The following is a 21,130-nucleotide window of genomic DNA, read 5'->3' as shown; positions in this document are numbered from 1 at the left end:
TGCCTAGTCCTACTCAGCTTTGACTAGTCCCTCCCCACCCTCCCATGGGCAGCACTTCCAGTGGCAGACCAGGCTTCTCTGCTATGTCACTGTGGTCTCTACTCAGCACCCCAGTCTGGGGTCCTGGCTCTGTCCTCCTCATTCTGGTCCTCCTGCTTAGACTAAGTGTGCAGGTCTGGCATAAGTTATATCTTTGGGACCTCCAATGCTGCTCCACAGATTTGACTGGGAAGATAGCAGTGGTGACTGGGGCCAACAGTGGTGAGTGCTCCTCCTGCCCTGTCACTTCACTAAGGGCCTCAGCCTCCAACAGCCCCAACAGGGAGGGCAGGGAGGAGGACCAGCACCCACTGTCAGAACACTTGTCTCCCCCTGCACCCCACCTCCCACATTGCCCTTTAGTCCCTCCCCAGACTAGCATACTCTGAAGCTGCCCTCCCACAGGCATCGGGAAGGTTGTGTCCCAGGAGCTGGCCCGCCGCGGGGCACGTGTGATCCTGGCCTGCCGTAGCCGGGTGCGTGGACAGAGAGCCCTGGCCGAGATACAAGCAGCGTCAAAGAGCAACCGCCTCCTGCTTGGTGAGGTGGACCTGAGCTCTATGGACTCCATCCGAAGCTTTGCTCAGTGGCTTCTGCAGGAGTATCCTGAGATACATCTACTGGTTAACAATGCTGCAGTCTGTGGTATGTGCCTTGATTGCTTCCCCTAAGCACATTTCAGGAACCTTCTTTCTAGCTCAGGGACCCCAAAACAGGCATCCTCCAAGCCTAACCTGTACATACCATGGAAACACTATAATTCAGACACTATCCTAAAAAGCCTACCTTAAGTTATAGCCTCAAACTTCATTGCCCCCATCTCAACACATCCATGCTCCTGTGGCATTTCTACTGAACCCAATATGTCCTCCCCAGACTTTGTCTCCCTCAGGGTCCTCACTCCATCACCCACCACCTATGTTTTCATCTCCTCCCAGGATTCCCCACTACACTTACCCCAGAGGGCCTTGATCTCACCTTTGCCACCAACTACATTGGGCCCTTTCTGCTCACAAATCTGCTCCAAGGTAAGGAAGGATGGGTGCTTACCTTCTGTGCCACCCCCACTTTTCCATTCCCCTGGCATTTTTTTTGTGCTTACTGTCTCCCGTGGTCATCTCCTTTCCCTTGGCACCCAGATGCTTGCTGAGCAATGACCCAGTATATTTTTGCTGTACACAGCAGGGAACCCACCTGGCAACAGTCAGGATTAGGAGGCTGGTAATGGAATCAGTCAGCCCCAAATACAACCAGCAAGAGGATGTAAGATCTACATCCCATCTCTCTTTCCCCCAGCTCTGAGTTCTAGCCAGACTAGTAGAGTCAGTCATCTCAACAAAAGCTTCTTGAGGGTGGTATTAGGCTACTAGAATTAAGGAGGTTTGTATTCTTCCTAGGGAGGGGAGGGATTGGGTGACAGGCACATTCTCCCTAACATTTTCTCTGGATTGTCTAATAGCCTCTTTAAAAGAAAATTAATTTTTTGGTCAGGTAATACATGTCCAAAGTACAAAAGGGTATGCAGTAAAAAAAAAAAAAAAAAAAAAGACAGACAGACAGAAAGAAAAAGTCTCCTCCTCTCTTGGAAAATCAGCTACCCATTCCCCTCCTGGGAGGCAACTACTATTGCCAGGTCTCATGTACCCTTTAGTGGGTGATTAAATTAGCCCCAACCGGAAAGTGAACAAAGAGCAAGGCCAAACCTTATGCGTTTGTAAGTATAAATATTTTCCCCCCTTTCCAAAAATTATAACATGCTACAATACCCTGTCTGTACCTTGCTTAGTAATAGTTTCTTAAACTGCCTTCTCTCCCATCTTCCCTTCTCTAATCTATTCTTCCTTCTGCCACTTCTAAGAAATCACCTTTCATCATATCACTTTCTTGCTTCAAATCTTTGAAGGAACTCTGTACTTTATATAATAAACTAAGCTGCTTCTCTCCACTTAAAAGACCATCTGCAGGCTGAGAGTCTCACCTTTGCCGTTCCCAAGCCCACACCCTTGTCTCCAGCCAGACAATCTGTATCTCTTGGGCCACACTCTGTTTTATAATTCTGGCTGTGCTTTTGCACATGTATTTCCCTCTATCTGGAATATCCTTTCCCATCTCTTTAGCCTGTCTAACTTAATTCAGCTGCCAACACTCAGCACAGATACCACTCGTGTTGTGGATCCTGCCCTGACACCTCTGCCTCCCCCAGCCGTCCCCATTTACAGGACTCCCTTAGTCCCTGTACACATCTCTGTTCCTGCACTGATGTTGCTGCATGAAGATCAGTCTCCAACTAGGTTGTGAGCCCCTTTGGTCTTCATGTCACTATGTCTGCAAGTTTGGAGTTCACTGTCCTCTTTAAGAATAATCTTCTCTCCAACAAATTTTGGCTAAGTACCTCCTGCTCTAGTTTTCATTTGTGATTCTTCATTTAAATGGAGGGCTCAAAACAGTTTTAGCGGGCTTCCCTGGTGGTGCAGTGGTTGAGACTCTGCCTGCCAATGCAGGGGACACGGGTTCGAGCCCTGGTCTGGGAAGATCTCACATGCCACGGAGCAACTAAGCCCGTGAGCCACAACTACTGAGCCTGCGCGTCTGGAGCCTGTGCTCCGCAACGGGAGAGGCCACGACAGTGAGAGGCCCGTGCACCGCGATGAAGAGTGGTCCCCGCTCGCCGCAACTGGAGAAAGCCCTCGCACAGAAACGAAGACCCAACACAGCCAAAAATAAATAAATAAATAAATAAATAAATTTATTAAAAAAAATAGTTTTAGCATTTTGAAACAATAAGTAAACTCATATGTGACAACTACAATTTTTTTCCAATAATTTTATTTATTTATTTTGGCTGCGTTGGGTCTTCATTGCTACGCACAGGCTTTCTCTAGTTGTGGTGAGAGGGGGCTACTCTTCGTTGCAATGCATGGTCTTCTCAGTGCGGTGGCTTCTCTTTGTTGCAGAGCATTGGTTCTAGGTGCGTGGGCTTCAGTAGTTGTGGCACACAGGCTCAGTAGTTGTGGCTCACGGGCTCTAGAGCGTAGGCTCAGTAGTTGTGGCGCATGGGCTTAGTTGCTCCGCAGCATGTGGGATCTTCCTGGACCAGGGCTCAAACCCATGTCGCCTGCATTGGCAGGCGGATTCTTAACCACTGCGCCACCAGGGAAGTCCTACAACTTTTGATACTTTATATAATCCAGCCTTTTTTTTGTATAGTTAGGAACTCTTTTTTTTTTTTTTAAGATTTACTTGTACCTGTTCTATTGATCGTAATTTTACTTTCACTCTTTTGGAAGATAGTTAAAATTAAAAAAAAAAACAAACACACCTTCCCAAGCATTTCTGCACACATTTCTTTTCCCCTAAACCTAGCACCCATATGTCCTTGGCACCTAGCGTGGTGTCTGCCATAATACAGGGGCCTAGTGAATATCTGTGGAATGAATAAGTAAAAGAATGAATGTATGAATGTGTGAAAGACAGTTTTCAGAGCATTTCCAGCCTCTCCTTCCCCTTCTTAGCCATCAGCAGGATAAAAATATAAACAAGGATTAATTAAATTAGCTCCAGCTAGCAAGTGAAAGAAAAGGCAAAACTCCACTTTTACTTTAGGCAAAAAAAAACCCCCCACTAAAATAAAACAACAGGAAGAGCATTAGGAAAGCAGATAATAAAAATGAAGTCTCAGTTCACATTGCGCTGTGCCTCGCCTGGGCCCCTGCATGGGGACCCACTGACTCTCTCCTGAAAGCCTGGGATGGTCCCTGTCCTCCTGGAGTCTCATGGAGAAGCAGGTTGGGGAGTGGGCATGGGAATTTACTCTAGGACTTGGATTGAAGGTGTGTGGTCCTCTCTCTACCCAGGGGCCCTTCAGCGGGCAGGGTCAGCCCGGGTAGTGAATGTGTCTTCCTTCCGGCAAGCACATGGGTACATTGATGAGGAACATCTGATAGGGGCTGGTAGACCTTTGACCTTCAACCAGAACTATGACTGCAGCAAACTTCTTTTGGCCTCATTCACTGGGAAGCTTGCCCAGAGACTGCAAGGGACAGGTAACTGCCTCTGACACCCCCTACTCCTCCACTCCCAACACTACCTCCCAACACTTCCCATCTCATTCCAATATATTCTGGCCATATAATACTCCCAATATCCCCCAAGCCAGCTGTTAATATCCTCCATTTATCATCTGTGCACCCTATGTTGCCCTCAACCCCATCTTCATATCTCCTTTTCGTGCTTTTCCAACTCTCTCATCACCTACAACTTCCCTCTCCTCCAACACCATCCATCATGTTCCCCCTCAAGATCACCCAACACTTTCAAATACTTATGTCTCCTTACTGGCTCAGATATCACCATTCATGTAAGTTACTAAACACTGACTTCCCTGGCACCACCCCCAGGTCTCTTGTCACCTCTACCCGACAGATCTGAAAAGATCCTCCCCTCATTGCACATTGCAGAACGACACTTAACCCTTTCTTCCCACCATCCTCCTCTCACTTCACTTTGTACTACACGTGTCTCACCCTCTCAGGTGTGACTGTGAACTCTGTGGACCCAGGTGTTGTATACACGAAGATCATGAGGCATTTCTCTTGGCCATATCACTTCCTCTTCTGGCTCCTCAGCTTCTTCTTTAAGGTGGGTAGTGGGGGAGCTGGCTCGGCCTCCACCTTCTTTAAGGTGGGTAGTGGAGGGTGGGGCAGGGCTCTGCTGCTGAGTGTCCTTTACTCCTCTTCTTCCCCCGTGTCTCTACAGGATAGCAAACAAGGTGCAATCCCAGTCCTCTACCTGTGCTTGGCAAAGGAGCTGGATGGCATTTCTGGAAAACATTTTAATTGTTCCTGTGTAATAACTCTTCCCCCTGAAGCTGCTCGGGATTGTCATGTGGCCCAAAGCCTCTGGAATACCTCAGTCCGACTAACAAACCTAGACAAGGTGGACTGATCTTCTGTGACCCCTGCCCTAACTAGTCACCCTCTCCTTGACTCCCAGCCCTTACTCTGATTATGCCTTCTGTTTGCTGGCTCCAAGGATCAATCTCTTTGTCCAGTATAGTGACCACTTCCTCTTCCTGTTGGTTCAGGGGCGTGAGAGCTCAGATCAGCCAGGGGACAGTTTCAGCTTCTACTTTACTGCTAGTATTTTGATAGACGTATTCATGTCTTGGTCACTAGGATCTCCAAACCTACCGAGTCCCATGTTGTGGTGATGGGGAGTAAGACTCCTTTCGGTGGGTATTAGATGTACCAGTAAGAGGGGAAACTTCTACCTGTACCTCTTGGTTCCTGGCCTTGGGGGAGACGGTACCACATAGTGTCCTCTGGATTAAGGCATATGCCACATCCTGTAGGACAGCATCCCAACTTCATAGGGCGTTTTTCTCCCAGCTGGTACTGTAACTGAGCCTACAGGTAACCATTCCACCTTTCTATCAGCCAGCTGCTCCTGGGTGCTGAGTCATGCAATAAGGCCAGTGAATTCTGAGAGTGAGAGTGCATTGCTTCTTTTAAATCTACATAAATTTTGGAATCAGCTTTTCAAATTTCACATACACAAACCTTGTTGGGATTGCACTACATCTACTTGGGAGGATTGAAGTTTTTATGATAATGAGTTCTAAACATGAGCAAAGTGTACTTTTGTCTATTTAAATCTTCTTAATATCTTTATAAAATTTTGAATAATTTTACCCATAAAGATCTTGCACAAATTTTATTATATTTAGTTCCAGATCCCTTACTTTTTATGCTATTGCAAATGGCATTTTAAAATTTGTATATTAATCATACATCAAGCAACTTTATTAAGTTATCTAATTCTGGCAAGTTATCTGTAGACTTTTGGTTTTTCCACATAGAAAGTCACACCATCTGGGAATAATAACATTTATTTCTTCTCTTTCAACTATTATAAAGTTTATTTCTTTTCCTAGACCTTAATTGATTTTCTAGTATTAAACCAAACTTGCATTTAAACCAACTTTGTCAGAGTGTTAATTTTGTATACATGGCTAAATTTAGTATACTCATGTTTTTGCTTGGAACTGTTTATTCATAAATGAGATTGGCCTGTACTGTACTTTTCCTTACTTATATTGCCATTGTCTGGTTTTGCTGTCATGGATAGATTCATTTTATAAAATAAATTGGGAATTTGTGTTAGTCTAGGGACATTATACGAGAAACAGATGCCAATTAATTGAGGATTAAATGTACAAGAAACTTGCTAGGGCAAATGGCTGTGAGAGAAAGTGGGGAAGAAGCAGGGAGATACGCCAGACTGTGATACAAGTCTGACCCTGAATAAAGGAGAGAAGATTGGTTGGGAGCCTCTTAGAGTGCAGTGGGATGATTTTTCCTTTTTTTTGGCTGCGCTGTGCACAGGATCTTACTTCTTCAACCAGGAATCAAACCTGCAGCCCCTACAGTGGAAGCATGGAGTCTTAACCGCTGGACACAGGGAAGTCCCGATTTTTCCATTTTTAAACTCCCTCTCTAATATACAATCTACTTCTGTTCTTTAGTGGTTAGTCTAAAAATTTTAACCTGCATTTTTTTTTTTTTTTTTGGCTGTGCTGGGTTTTTGTTGCAGCACACGGGCTTCTCTAGTTGCAGAGCACAGACTCTGTGGTTGCAGCGTGCGGGCTTAGTTGCCCTGTGGCATGTGGGATCTTAGTTCCCTAACCAGGGATCGAACCCGTGTCTCCTGCATTGGAAAGCGGATTCTTAACCACTGGACTACCAGGGAAGTCCCTTAACCTGCATATTTATTTTATTTTATTTTATTTTATTGGCCGTGCCACATGTGAGAGCGTGGGGTCTTAACCACTGGACCACCAGGGAAGTCCCTGCATATTTATTTAACAGCTTTAATCATTATCTTTATTCTTCTTTCAAACAATACATAGAGCTTAGAGTTCTTTAACATTAATCATTCTCTTTGAATTCATATGCTTTTGTAACCCAATATTTTAATTATATTGTTATTTCATTAACTTCACATATCAGATATTTTGTTATTTTAAATAGTTGATATTTGTATGGATTTACCCATATGTTTAGTATTTTCTTTGCTCACTCTTCTTTCTTGTGTCTCAGATCTTCCGTCTGGGATTATTTTCCTTCTACCCTGAAGTACATTCTTTAGAAGTTCCTTTCATGAGGATTTGTGGTAGACAGAATTCTAAGATGGCTCCCAAGATCCCTACCCACTTGTGTACACATTCTCTATAATCTCCTCCCCCTGGGTGTGAGCAGATCTCATGAACATGATAGAATTTTACTTCTGTGATTTTGTTATATATTGGGTTAATGGGATTTGCTGATGTAATTCAAGTCTATAACCATTTGGCTTTGTGTGCGTGTGAATGAACAATATTTATTCGTCTACCATACTTTTCTTCACATCTTTAAATTACATCTTTCTACATTTGAGTTCCTCAAAGCTTTCCACGGTCTGTGTCATTAATTAATTTATTCATTAAATTATCTTAAATTTAATGAATTTAATTTATTAAATGAATAAATTAATGGAGTGTCGACTGATCCAGGCATTGTTCTACAGTAATGAGTAAAACAGATAAACATCCATGAATTCAAGAAGTGTATATTCTAGTGGAGTAAGAGAGATAATAAACAAAAATATGTGGTAAAATTACATAGCACTCATATGAGTGCTATGGACACAAGTGAAGCAAGAAAGGAAAGAAGGAGTGCCATGATGAGGGGCCCAGTTTGAAATTTTAAATAGGTTGGCGAGTTAAAGACTCAAGTAACCAATTGGCTTTGAGATAATCAAAGGGGAGGTTATTTTGGGTGGATCTGGCCTAATCAGGCGAGCCCTTTAAAAGGGTTCAGGCCTTCTTAGAGATTCTCCTGTTCATCATGAAGAAGCAAACTGCCACATTGTAGAGAAGGCCACATGGACTCTAGTAGTTGAGGCTTCGGTTCTGCGGTTACAAGGAGCTGAATTTTGCCAATAACCAGTGAGCTTAGAAGAGGACCTGGAGCCCAGATGAGATTGCAGCCCTAGATGACACCTTGATTTCGGCCTGGTGAGATCGTGAGCAGAGGACCCAGCTAACCTGTACCCAGACTCCTTACCCATAGAAACTGTGAGATAATACATGTTTTCTTTTAAGCCAATGAGTTTGTAAGAATTCGTTATGCATCAGTAGACTACTAATACAGGATTTAGTGATAGCAAACTTCTTCAGTGTTGTTTGAAATGTCTTTATTGTACCTTCATTGATTTTAAACTTCAATAGAAGTATAGTTGATTTAAAATGTTTCAAGTGTAAAGCAAAGTGATTCAGTTACATATATATATATATATATAATTTTTAAAATTCTTTACCATTATAGATTATTATAAGATGTTGAATATAGTTCCCTGTGCTATACAGTAGGTCCTTATTGTTTATCTATTTAATTTTAAAAAAATTTATTTTATATTGGAGTAAAGTTGATTTACAATGTTGTGTTAGTTTCAGGTGTACAACAAAGTGATTCAGCTATACATATACATATATCCATTCTTTTTCAGATTCTTTTCCCATAACGTTTATTACAGAATATTGAGTAGAGTTCCCTGTGCCATACAGTAGGTCTTGGTTGATTATCTATTTTATATACAGTAGTGTGTATACATTAATCCCAAACTCCTAATTTATCCCTCCCCCCAACCTTTCCCCTTTGGTAACCATAAATTTGTTTTTGAAGTCTGTGAGTCTGTTTCTGTTCTGTAAATAAGTTCATTTGTATCATTTTCTTTTTAAGATTCCACATATAAGTGATATCATATGATATTTGTCTTCCTCTGTCTGACTTACTTCACTTAGTATGATAATCTCTAGGTCCATCCATGTTGTTGTGAATGGCATTATTTCATCCTTTTTATGGCTGAGTAATATTCTGTGGTATATATATACCACATTTTCTTTTTTATTTATTTATTTATTATTTTTTTTTTACCACATTTTCTTTATCCATTAATCTGTCAATAGACACTTAGGTTGCTTCCATGTCTTGGCTATTGTAAATAGTGATGCATTGAACATTGGGGTGCATGTATCTTTTCAAATTAGAGTTTTTGTCTTTTCCAGATATATGTCCAGGAGTGGGACTGCTGGATCATATGGTAACTCTGTTTTCAGTTCTTTAAGAAACCTCCATACTGTTCTCCATAGTGGCTATACCAGTTTACATTCCCACCAACAGTGTAGGGGGGTTCCCTTTTCTCCACACCTTCCCCAGCATTTATTTTTTAATTTTAAATTTTTTTGGCACACTGTGTGGCTTGTGGGATCTTAGTTCCCCAGCCAGGGATTGAACCCATGCCCCCTGCAGTGGAAGTGTGGAGTCCTAACCACTGGACTGCCAGGGACTTCCCGCCAGCATTTATTATTTGTAGACTTTTTGATGATGGCCATTCTGACTGGTGTGAGGTGATACCTCATTGTAGTCTTGATTTGCATTTCTCTAATAATTAGTGATATTGTGTATCTTTTCATATGCCTGTTGGCTATGTCTTCTTTGGAGAAATGTCTACTTAGGTCTTCTGCCCATTTTTTGATTGGGTCGTTTGTTTTTTTTTAAATAAATTTATTTATTGATTTATGGCTGCATTGGGTCTTTGTTGTTGCGTGCGGGCTTTCTCTAGTTGTGGCAAGAGGGGGCTACTCTTTGTTGTGGTGCGTGGGCTTTTCATTGCGGTGGCTTCTCTTCTTGTGGAACACTAGGCGCACGGGCTCAGTAGTTGTGGCACACAGGCTCAGTAGTTGTGGCTCACAGGCTCTAGGGCACTGGCTCAGTAGTTGTGGCACACGGGCTTAGTTGCTCTGCAGCATGTGAGATCTTCCTGCACCAGGGATTGAACCCGTGTCCCCTGCATTGGCAGGTGGATTTTTAATCACTGCACCACCAGGGAAGTCCCTTGTTTGTTTTTTTTGATATTGAGCTATGTAAGCTGTTTGTATATTTTGGGAATTAATCCATTGTTTGCAAATATTTTCTCCCATTCTGTAGGTTGTTTTTAGTTTTGTTTACGGTTTCCTTTGCTGTGCAAAAGCTTTTAAGTTTAATTAGGTCCCATTTGTTTACTTTTGCTTTTGTTTCCATTACCAGTTACTAGGAGACATATCCAAAGAAAGATTGCTTCAATTTATGTGAAAGAGTGTTCTGCCTGTGTTTCCCTCTAGGAGTTTTATAGTATCCAGTCTTACACCTAGGGTTTCGTTTTGTTTTGTTTTTGTTTTGCCACACCACTTGCAGGATCTCACTTCCCCAACCATGGATCATCGAACCCAGGTCCACGGCAATGAAAGACCGGAATCCTAACCACTAGGCAACCAGGGAACTCTCTACATTTACGTCTTTAATCCATTTTGAGTTTATTTTGTATATGGTGTTAGAGAATATTCTAATTTCATTCTTTTACATGTAGCTGTCCAGGTTTACCAGCACCACGTACTGAAGAGACTGTCTTTTCTCCTTTGTATATTCTTGCCTCCTTTGTCATAGATTAATTGACCGTAAGTGTGTGGGTTTATTTCTGGGCTTTCTATCCTTTTCCATTGATCTATATTTCTGTTTTTGTGCCAGTGCCATACTGTTTTGATTACTGTAGCTTTGCAGTATAGTCTGAAGTCAGGGAGTGTGATTCCTCCAGCTCCATTCTTCTTTCTCAAGATTGTTTTGGCTATTCGGGCTCTTTTGTGTTTCCATACAAATTAAAAAAATTTTTGTTCCAGTTCTGTGAAAAATGCCATTAGTAATTTGGTAGGGATTGCACTGAATCTGTAGATTGACTTGGGTAGTATGGTCATTTTAACAATATTGATTCTTCCAATCCAAGAACATGGTATTTCTCTCCATCTGTTTGCGACATCTTTGATTTCTTTCATCAGCGTCTTATACTTTTTGGAGTACAGGTCTTTTACCTCCTTAGGTACGTTTATTCCTAGGTATTTTATTCTTTTTGAAGCAATGGTAAATGGGATTGTTTCCTTAATTTCTCTTTTTGATATTTTGTTGTTAGTGTATAGAAATGCAGCAGATTTCTATATGTTGTATGCTGCAACTTTACTGAATTCATTGATGAGCTCTAGTAGTTTTCTGGTGACATCTTGAGGAGTTTCTATGTATAGAATCATGTCATCTGCAAACAGTGACAGTTTAACTTCTTTTCCAATTTGGATTCCTTTTATTTCTTTTACTTCTCTGATTGCTGTGGCTAGGACATCCAAAACTATGTTTAATAAAAGTGGTAAGAGTGGGCATCCTTGTCTTGTTCCTGATCTTAGAGGGAATGCTTTCAGCTTTTCATCATTAAGTATGATGTTAGCTGTGAGTTTGTCATATATGACCTTTATTATGTTCAGGTATGTTCCCTCTGTGTCTATTTTCTGGAGAGATTTTAATCATAAATGGATGTTGAATTTTGTCAGAAGCTTTTTCTGCATCTATTGAGATGATTATATGGTTTTTATTCTTCAGTTTGTTCATGTGGTGTATCACATTGATTGATTTGTGGGTACTGAAAAATCTTTTCATCCTTGGGATAAATCCCACTTGATCATGGTGTATAATCCTTTTAATGTATTGTTGGATTTGGTTTGCTATTATTTTGCTGATGGCTTTTGCATCTATGTTCATCAGTGATACTGGTCTGTAATTTTCTTTTTTTGTGTGTGATATCGTTGTCTGGTTTTGGTATCAGGGTGATGGTGGCCTCATAGAATGAATTTGGAAGGGTTCCTTTCTCTGCAATTTTTTTTGGACTAGTTGCAGAAGGAGAGGTGTTAACTCTTCTCTAAATGTTTAGTAGAATTCACCTGTGAAGCCATCTGGTCCTGGACTTTTGTTTTTGGGAGTTTTTAAATTACTGATTCAGTTTCAGTAGTGGTAATTGTTCTGTTCATATTTTCTCTTTCTTCCTGGTTCAGTCTTGGGAGAGTGTACTTTTCTAAGAATTTTTCTGTTTCTTCTAGGTTGTCCATTTTATTGGTGTATAGTTGCTCGTAGTAGTGTCTTATGATCCTTTGTATTTCTGTGGTGTTGGTTGTAACTTCTCCTCTTTCATTTCTGATTTTATTGATTTGGGCCCTCTCCCTTTTTTTCCTGATGAGTCTGGCTAAAGGTTTGTCATTTTTGTTTATCTTTTCAAAGAACCAGGTTTTAGTTTCATTGATCTTTTCTATTTTTTTAAGTCTCTATTTCATTTATTTCTGCTCTGATCTTTTTGATTTCTTTCCTTCTACTAACTTTGGGTTTTGTTTGTTCTTCTCTTATCTAGTTGCTTTAGTTGTAAGGTAAGGTCATTTATTTGAGATTTTTCTTGTTTCCTGAGGTAAGCCTGTAACACTATAAACTTCCCTCTTAGAACTGCTTTTGCTGTATCCCATAGGTTTTGGATAGTTGTATTTTCGTTTTCATTTGTCTCTAGGTATTTTTTTATTTCTTCTTTGATTTCTTCAGTGATCCATTGGTTGTTTAGTAGCATATTATTTAGCCTCCATGTGTTTGTTGCAGTTTTTTATTGTATCACCTTCATATTTGAAGAGTTATTTTCTCTTATCCTGTTGAAGATAATATTTTTTGTCTCTGGCTCTCATTGCTGCTTTTGAGAAATCAGATATTAATCTAACAGTTACTTTGTAGGGAATCTGCCTTTTCCCTCTTGCTCCTTTTAAGATTTTATCTTTGTTATTGTTTTTCTACAATTTCACAAGTATAATTCCAGATGTGCATTTCTTTTCGCTTATTCTGTTGGGAATCCCTTGGATTTTCTGAATATGAGGATATGAATATATACTGTAGTTCTCCTTTTTCTTAATTAATTAAATAATTTTTGGCTGCGTTGGGACTTCATTGCTGAGCGCAGGCTTTCTCTAGTTGTGGCGAGCAGGGGCTACTCTTTGTTGTGGTGTGCAGGCTTCTCATTGCAGTGGCTTCCCTTGTTGCAGAGCACGGGCTCTAGGTGCACCGGCTTCAGTAGTTGTGGCACACAGGCTCAGTAGTTTTGGCTTGCAGGTTCTACAGCACAGGCTCAGTAGTTGTGGCGCATGTGTTTAGTTGCTCTGCGGCATGTGGGATCTTCCCAGACCAGGGATTGAACTCGTGTGCCCTGCATTGGCAGGAGGATTCTTGACTACTGTGCCACCAGGGAAGTCCCCTTCCCTATATTTTAAATCCCCCTTTATGTTTTTAAAAACAAATTAAACATATTCATTTTATATATGGTAACTGAAAAGTCCAAAATCAGTAATCTTTGCAGGTTTGAATAGTTTATGGCAGCTTGTCTCTTTGTGTGTTTAATGGCTTTGTACCCTTATGGTTCTTGGAACTCTAGCTGTAGGAATTATTTGATGCCTGGGATTAAAGTATATTCCCCAGAGAAGGTTTACATTTAGTTTGGCCAAGTTTCTAGGAGAACTATGCCAATTTGGACCACTTTAAGTTTTTGTCTTGGAATTTTTTTTTGGCCACTCACATGCTATACATTCTGCCCCCAAACTTGTGTGAGTACAAACTTATTGTTCCGAATTATGTGAGAATTTTTCTCCCACTACACCTTGAACCAAGGATGAGATAGGCTTTTGTTCTTCCTGTTTCCCTCTGTGGGGCACCTGTTTTTGTTCTAAGTTTGCTCTCTGGGGGTGTTACTCTTTGACTACCCTGGTTTTATGTGTGTAGGGGATAGTTTTCCATTTCAACTTTCTCTGCTCAACCCCCGATTTTGTCTTCTGTCCCTGTTCATGGCCCTTTAAACCCTGGTTCCAGATCAGGAAATGGCTTAGCAAATGCTGGCTCTAATTATCATCTGTGCCTTGGGATTCATAACTTCACGTCATCTCTAGCTTCTGAGGAATTCCCTTACTTTCTGACCAGTTCATTCAGGCAATACAAATAGGGGTGTGTGTGTGTGTGTGTGTGTGTGTGTGTGTAATGATCCAGCATTTATAGTTGCACTATATCAGGTGGAATTTCTGTGATATTTAGTCCTCTGTAGTGTCAGAAATGTGTGTCCAGTTTTTTTCTTCCTTTCTCCTTCCTTCTTTATTTCCTTCTTTTGCATTTGAATAATCAATTGTCCCAGCACCATTTGTTGAATAGTGTCTTTCTCCCACTGATTAATAATATAAATTTTCTCATATCAGAATTTCATGTGTATGTGTGTTTGTTTTAGGTCTGGATTTGTTTCTGTTCTTAGCCAGTTTTTTTTTTTTTTTTTTTTTTTTGGCCGCACTCACGGCTTGTGGGATCTTAGTTCCCCGACCAGGGATTGAATCCGGGCCCTTAGCAGTGAAAGTGCAGAGTCCTAACAGCTGGGCTGCCAGGGAATTGGATTTGTTTCTGTTCTAATGGTCTGTTTCACTATCAATACCACATTGCTTTAATTACACAACTTTAAGCACAGCCACCCCCTCAACTGTCTTCTTTTTCTTTAGAAGTTTCTTGGCTATTTTTGGCCCTTTGCGCTTCTCTACAGATTTATTTGTTTTCAAGCTCCTAGAATATCCTGATAGGATATTGATTGGAATTATTTCAAATATATATATTAATATGGGATAACTAACTTCTTTATGACATTAAATCTTCCTGTTCACGAATGTGCTATACTGCATTTATTTAGGATATCTTTATTGTCTGCAAATATGATTTTATAATTTTGGGTTGTGAACATATTTTGTTAGGTTTATTACTAGATGCATCAGTTTTATTTAAAATATTGTATTATTTAACTTTTCATTGTTGGTTATAGAAATGAAACAGATTTTTTATATTGATTTTTTTATATCTAGCCACCTTGCTGAATATTTTTAATCAATTCTAATAATTTTCAGATTCTTTTGGCATTTTCTGTGTATCTCATCATGTCATCTGTAAAAAATGACAGTTTAACTTCCTCCTTTCTAATCTTTATGCCTTTTGTATCTTTTTCTTACCTTATTGTATTAGCTATGTCCTAAAATACAATGTTGGTTAGAATCAGAGATATTGGGCATCTTTGTATTCCTGATTTTAGACAGCTTAATGAGATCTTATATTATTTCAAGGGTCTGATCTGTTTTAACAAAAATGCCCCTACTTATAGATATGTTTTCTCTCATGGTTTCTAAAACAGAACTTGCGTAGTCCTAAGTCCCCACTGTAAGAGTGATTTTTTATGGTTGTTCTGGCTTATCCCACATTGTAGAGCCTTCTCTACATACAAATAGAAATGTGCTATATGTGCAAAATGTACACTGGATTTCAAATGACTTAGTACAAAAAATGTAAAATATCCCATTAATATTTTCATATTTATTACACATTGAAATGATATTTTTGGCATCTTGTTAAAATTAATTTCACTTGTTTCTTCTTACTTTAAAAAATTATGGCTGCTAGAAAATTTAAGATTATATGTGTGGCTGGCTTATATAAAATTTACTTTTAATAATTTTCTCCAATAAAACCTCTTAAAAATTAGCATATTTCACAATTAAAGACAATTTTAAAGTTTACATTCTATTTCTATCGGACAGCGCCAGTACAGCTAATGTAGATGATTCTCTCCCCTGCATCTGTCTTCCCCCATACCTGGCTTTGATTTGCTCTCTGCCTTTATCCAATCCCCCCTCTATCTCTCAGCCTGAAAACCACCTCCTCCCTCCAAGAAACAGCATTTCTGTCTTCAGGGGGAGCTTTTCCCCCCTCTTGGTTCCTTCCCATGTTCTGGAGTACCTAGGAGTCTACCCAAATGAGCACAGATGTTCTTCTCTGTTCAGTATCACAGGTTGGAAGGATGGGCTCTAGTCATGCAAATTGGAGTTTTAGGATCTTTGGGGTCTTGTTCATGTTCCTCATCAGAAAGGGCTTCAGGCTGGCACCTATGAAAAAACACGTAAGACAGAGACAGTATTTTTAATTTTCTTTGAAGATCACTCAGCCTAATTCAATATAGAAGAGAGGAGTTAGTGTTTAAGGATACAGTTTCCATATGGGAAGATGAGAAAATTCTGGAGATGGATACTGGTGATGGTTGCACAATAATGTAAATATACTTAGTGCCACTGAACACTACACTTAAAAATGGTTAAAATGGTAAATTTTATGTTATATTATGTATGTTTTACCACAATAAAAAATGTGTGTACACAGTGCCTTTAAAAGCCTTTAAATTGGTTTTCCCTGGTGGCGCAGTGGTTAAGAATCCGCCTGCCAATGCAGGGGACACAGGTTCGAGCCCTGGTCTGGGAAGATCCCACGTGCCGCGGAGCAACTAAGCCCGTGCGCCACAACTACTGAGCCTGTGCTCTAGAGCCCACGAGCCACAACTACTGAGCCCGCGCGCTGCAACTACTGAAACCCACACGCCTAGAGCCTGTGCTCCGCAACAAGAGAAGCCACCGCAATGAGAAGCCCGCGCACTGCAACGAAGAGTAGCCCCCACTCCCCGCAACTAGAGAAAGCCCGCGCACAGCAACGAAGACCCAACACAGCCAAAAATAAAAATAATAATAATAATAAAAAAAAGTGAACTGGGACATAACTTCGATGTTGGTACATCTCAAATTCCATTTTCCCCTCACCTTTCCCCAAATAACCAGTTAAGGAATTTAGCGTTTTTCTATGTATGGGAAGATGCAAGAGTCTGGGCTCACTGAAATCATTTCTTTGATATGCACCACAGCTATATACAGGAGCCTGTATCCTGTATTTTCACATCCTGAGTGTCCTCAGGGCTCACCATAGGGAGTGGCTGCAGTCTGATGGCTGCTAGATGGCAGGTATTCTTCTCCTTCCTGAGTTTCCTCAGGGTTCACTAGCTCAAGTTGGAGGGCTGCAATCGCCGATGACTGATCCTCTCTCTCCTCTTGGTCAGGAATCTGACCAATATTTGGGAGACATTTCAAGATCAAATTTTGTCCCACGATGCTGGGAGGCTCATCCCAGGTCAGGCAAAGATTCTTGATATGCCACTCTAGGTGCTAATTTTTGGATTAGGCCCTATTGATAATTAAAGATTCTCTGGATCCTCTAATTATGATCCAGGAGACATTTTCCCTTGTTGCTTCTTCCCATACCTAGAATCATATTATTACAATTATTTTATGTTATAAAAGTGATCTATTTTCTTAAGATGTTTAGCCATAGAAGTTTTGTTTGGAGGCCTGGTTACACACTGGGTACTGCAAGAGACAACAATCTTATAAAATAGGATATAAGTAATGCAGCTAGTAGCATTGACAAAGACATAGTGCTGCAGGGAGACACAAAGCACAACTTGGAAATAAAGAACAAATTCAAACAATGATTAACATAATATCAAGTCCACAGGAGAGCCAGCTGGAGACAAAAAATTCTGGCAGGATCAGGTAGAGAGGAAAAGATAAATGTTTCGTCTTTGTTTACAAAGGCATACTTTATCAACTTGTTGTAGGTCATCGCACAAGAGAAAAGGTTTTTCTGAAAAACAAAGATTAAAGTCAGTATATTTCCCAAAGTCATAAAGTTATAAATCATATTTACCATTTTATTCAGTCTCATGTAATTAATTCCCATTGATTTGGATGAAATAATCAGGTTTCCCATTAGTTTTGTCATATGTTACCCAGTCCAGTGATATTATCTAAAGGCTATCAGAAACTTATATTTCTTAAAAAGTTCCTTTTTATCAGTCTTCTTGAAAATCTTCATTTTGTAAAAGCATCAGGACAAAACTTAAAATAGCATGGTTAAAGATTTGAGTACAATGTAATTAGCAGGAAACTTGGATATAACATTTTATAATAACTAGTATTATGCTTGATAACATCAGGACATAGCAGATGTTAGGGATTCCATATAAAATTTGGAATATCTATAAAAATGACATTTATCCATACACCATAACCTAAGGTTCATCCCCAATCACTTGACAAGGTTTTTGAAGTAATTTAACATACCAAATAAAATTAGTTTGACATCTCTCTCTGAGATGTCTCAGAGATGTTCTTTTGAAGTATCTCAGAGTCAGCTGGAGGCTAAAAAGCTTTATTCAGATTTTGATATTTAGGAAGTTTGTTAAAAATATCAAAAAGGTTTTAAAACACAACAGGATCATAGGTCACTGAGAAACAGTACTTATTCATTTAACCAAAGTCACAAAACGATTAAAAGAAAACAAGTACGGATCACCTAAGGGCACAGAAACTTATATAATCTGTTATCAAAAGGAGCACTTCTAACAGAGAGATCAAATTCCAGTCTTGTATTAGCTTACTTAACAAAATCCACTTATTTAGGTAACTTCAATCGAAATTTAGTTAATCCTGGCCATGTATAAAACTTTCTCAGTAAAATGTAATTCCATTCCTCATACCTTCTTAACTGAAAACACACATTCTACCATGCTGAAATGTTTTATTATTTTCAGTAGCTTTAATTATATATTTAAATTAGAATCCCCGACTCTTAAAAACCTTAATTTTCAGTGACAACCAAGAGGCAAGTAATAGTTACCAAAATCTGGAGAAACTATTTTAGATGATTTTTAAGACATAATTATTCTTATAGCTTACCCAAAAGATCTTGTTTCATTTATATTTACTTTAATTTCATCATATCAAGTTATTTTTCTTGCTGACAAATTTGCAACAGATGTAACAAGATTTCATTTAACTTTTATTAAACCTAGGTGCAGTGAAAGTACTATACATAATGCTGATGGCTCTAAAGACATGTCTGTATTAATTAGATCAACAAACTTTAACATTAATACCAGGTATTAATTTAATATTAAATATTTCCCAGTTCACATGAACCTGAAACTCATTTAGCTTAATTTCTCTTGTATTTAGAATTGTTTGGTTTGTAAGCACTTACTTTTCTTTAAGCCAATTAAATAGGGCTCATTTACAGGTTAACCTCAGCAATGTTATCCAAAGACAAAAACACATACAAACACACAAACAAACAGAGAGACATCATAGTTCTCATTTCAGAAGTTCAGCCCTGAGTCAGGTACAGCAATGTAAAACCCATCAGTTTACAAAAGAGGTTGCATTAAAGTTGGGTTTCTGGCAGATGGAACAAATCAAGCTCACTTGTCTAGATGGCTAAACCCTTTCTACTAGTATTTATGGAAAACAAGTCAAGTTCTAAATTACTGTACCCTCTTTTTCAAAATTTGCATTTTAAAAAGATGGCAGAGATAAGGGTTTTTTGAGAAAACCAGATAGGACATTTGTATCTAGGCAAGTTTCTCCTAGGATGACTTTGTTTCCCCTTTGTTTAATATTTACAAGCCTCTTAAGATCACCCGTATTTATTAGAAAATCTATCAACTTGTTCCCCACTGTCAATGTTACCTGGGGCTCCTGTGGGGAAATCAGAATTGCAAGCCTCAAGTCCAAGGGAGTGTCCTGGCCTCTTACAAGATATTGGGACAAGGGAAATTGCCCTGTTGCAGAAGTGGCTCCCAGTCCAAATTGGGTGCCCTGTCGGGTCTTAGATGGTGATACTAAACCAGGTCTCTGTGCCCCAGGTGTTACCATAGAAACTTCTGTTTGATCCCCCTGGGTAGGGGAAACAGGAGGCAGTGAATATTGTTGGTGGCATGGTGGGGGGAGCAGTCGGAACAACTGCTGGTGCAGCCTGCTTGGCCACTAGGGGAGCTGGATAGGCTGGACAGGAGTTTAAGTTTTGAAATAACATGTCCCCACTCTCATTTTTTTCTCTCCCCTTGTAGAACAGGTTTCCCCTTGGGTTTTCTTTCAGACTGCTGCACCATAAGGTGGCAGCCCTCTGACTCCTTTCCCTCCTGATGCAATAGCATAAGTGCTCCTACATATGGAATCTCATCCTTTTTCCCTGCTCTTTTGCAGAACATTTCTAACTGCGAGATTGTATAATAATTGAGTGAGCCATTCAGGGGCCATCGTTCTTCTGATCCTAACATATATTGGGTCCACACCCTATTACAATAGTACATCATGTCTTTCTTAGTCATAGGCTCACGGCTATGTTTTGCCCATTTATCTAATATATTCCCCAAAGGGCTCTCCTTTAGGATAGATGGAGTATTTTCCACTTTTAGAAGTTTGATGACACCAAGACACAGAAGACGCCGACAAATTCCAACACAAAAGGCACAAATTCTAGCATCGACGCACACAAAACCAAGACAAAACCAACGAACTAGTTCCCAGATCGGGTAGACTTACCCTACAAAACCAATGAACTAGTTCCCAGGGAACCAGTTCCCAGAATCGGGCAGAGTCCAACAACAATTCCGCCCTCCAGCAGGGTACCCCAACCAGATTGGCTTGTCCCGTAAAGGAAAAGCCCAGATTGAGGGGGGGAGGGATATGTTCCTGGCGTGCACGCCAGAGCGACTTACCCTCTAAATCGAATCGAGTCCATTGACTCGTAGCACCAAATTGAAGTTTGTTGGTTCCTTGCTTCAATTGCCAAGTGCTGGGATAGCCAGTGCCGCTTCAGGGAATTTTGAAGGGAAGATCCTCAGGACAAATGGTCCTGGCAGCTGCTAGGGCCTTGCCTCAATATTCCCTGACCAGGGTTGGTTAGACAAGAGCAAGGCTCCTGGTTGGCTCACTAAATTTGTTGCCGAGTCCAAGCTCGCTCTGCTCGCCGCACGACAGGCCAAAGAATCGGAGACGAGGTGTTGAGGTAAGGAATACGACTTTATTCGGACAGCCGGCAGACCGAGAAGATGGCAGACTAGTGTCTCCGATAAACCATCTTATCTGGGTCTGGATGCCAGTTTCTTTTACAGAATCAGAGAGGGAGAGGCGGTGAGGAAGTAAAGTAAAAGGGCCATCAGTCTTGCAAAACATCTCCTGGAATGACCAGCCTCAGTGAGGGGATGTGTTAGTTTCTTTTTTCTTGCAGCCATTCACAGGTGGGCAGGGTTTTCTGAGGCAGGCCATTATGTATCATTATAATAACAAAAGCAATGAAAATCAAAGGTTAAAGTCAAAGAAACAGATCCAATGTGGAGTCCGATTTAGCTCTTCCCTGTCACACACTTAAAAAATGAGATGAAGTGGGATTCCCTCCTTTTTAAAAATGTTTTTAGAGCTACTAAAAAACTTGCATTTACA

At 40.2% G+C, this 21,130-nt stretch overlaps 1 protein-coding gene across 1 annotated transcript; it reads left to right on the top strand.

Moving 5' to 3' along the window:
* The first annotated feature begins 83 nt into the window (after positions 1–83).
* On the top strand, positions 84–5,869 carry LOC137777751 (retinol dehydrogenase 12-like). Its single transcript, XM_068564682.1, has 6 exons — positions 84–261; positions 445–684; positions 978–1,067; positions 3,894–4,082; positions 4,571–4,677; positions 4,795–5,869. The coding sequence occupies exons 1-6, from the start codon at positions 84–86 to the stop codon at positions 4,981–4,983; spliced, it is 993 nt and encodes a 330-aa protein (XP_068420783.1). The 3' UTR covers positions 4,984–5,869.
* Positions 5,870–21,130: the final 15,261 nt, after the last annotated feature.

This window comes from Eschrichtius robustus, chromosome 15, assembly GCF_028021215.1.
Source record: "Eschrichtius robustus isolate mEscRob2 chromosome 15, mEscRob2.pri, whole genome shotgun sequence".
Taxonomy (NCBI): Eukaryota; Metazoa; Chordata; class Mammalia; order Artiodactyla; family Eschrichtiidae; genus Eschrichtius; species Eschrichtius robustus.
The sequence above is the reverse complement of the archived record's forward strand: the minus strand, read 5'-3'. Positions and strand labels throughout refer to the sequence as shown.

Coding starts and splice junctions, on each gene's coding strand:
- LOC137777751 (XM_068564682.1), top strand. CDS start 84: ATGTCACTGTGGTCTCTACTCAGCACCCCAGTCTGGGGTCCTGGCTCT. Junction 262..444: donor GGTGACTGGGGCCAACAGTG/GTGAGTGCTCCT, acceptor GCCCTCCCACAG/GCATCGGGAAGGTTGTGTCC. Junction 685..977: donor TAACAATGCTGCAGTCTGTG/GTATGTGCCTTG, acceptor ATCTCCTCCCAG/GATTCCCCACTACACTTACC.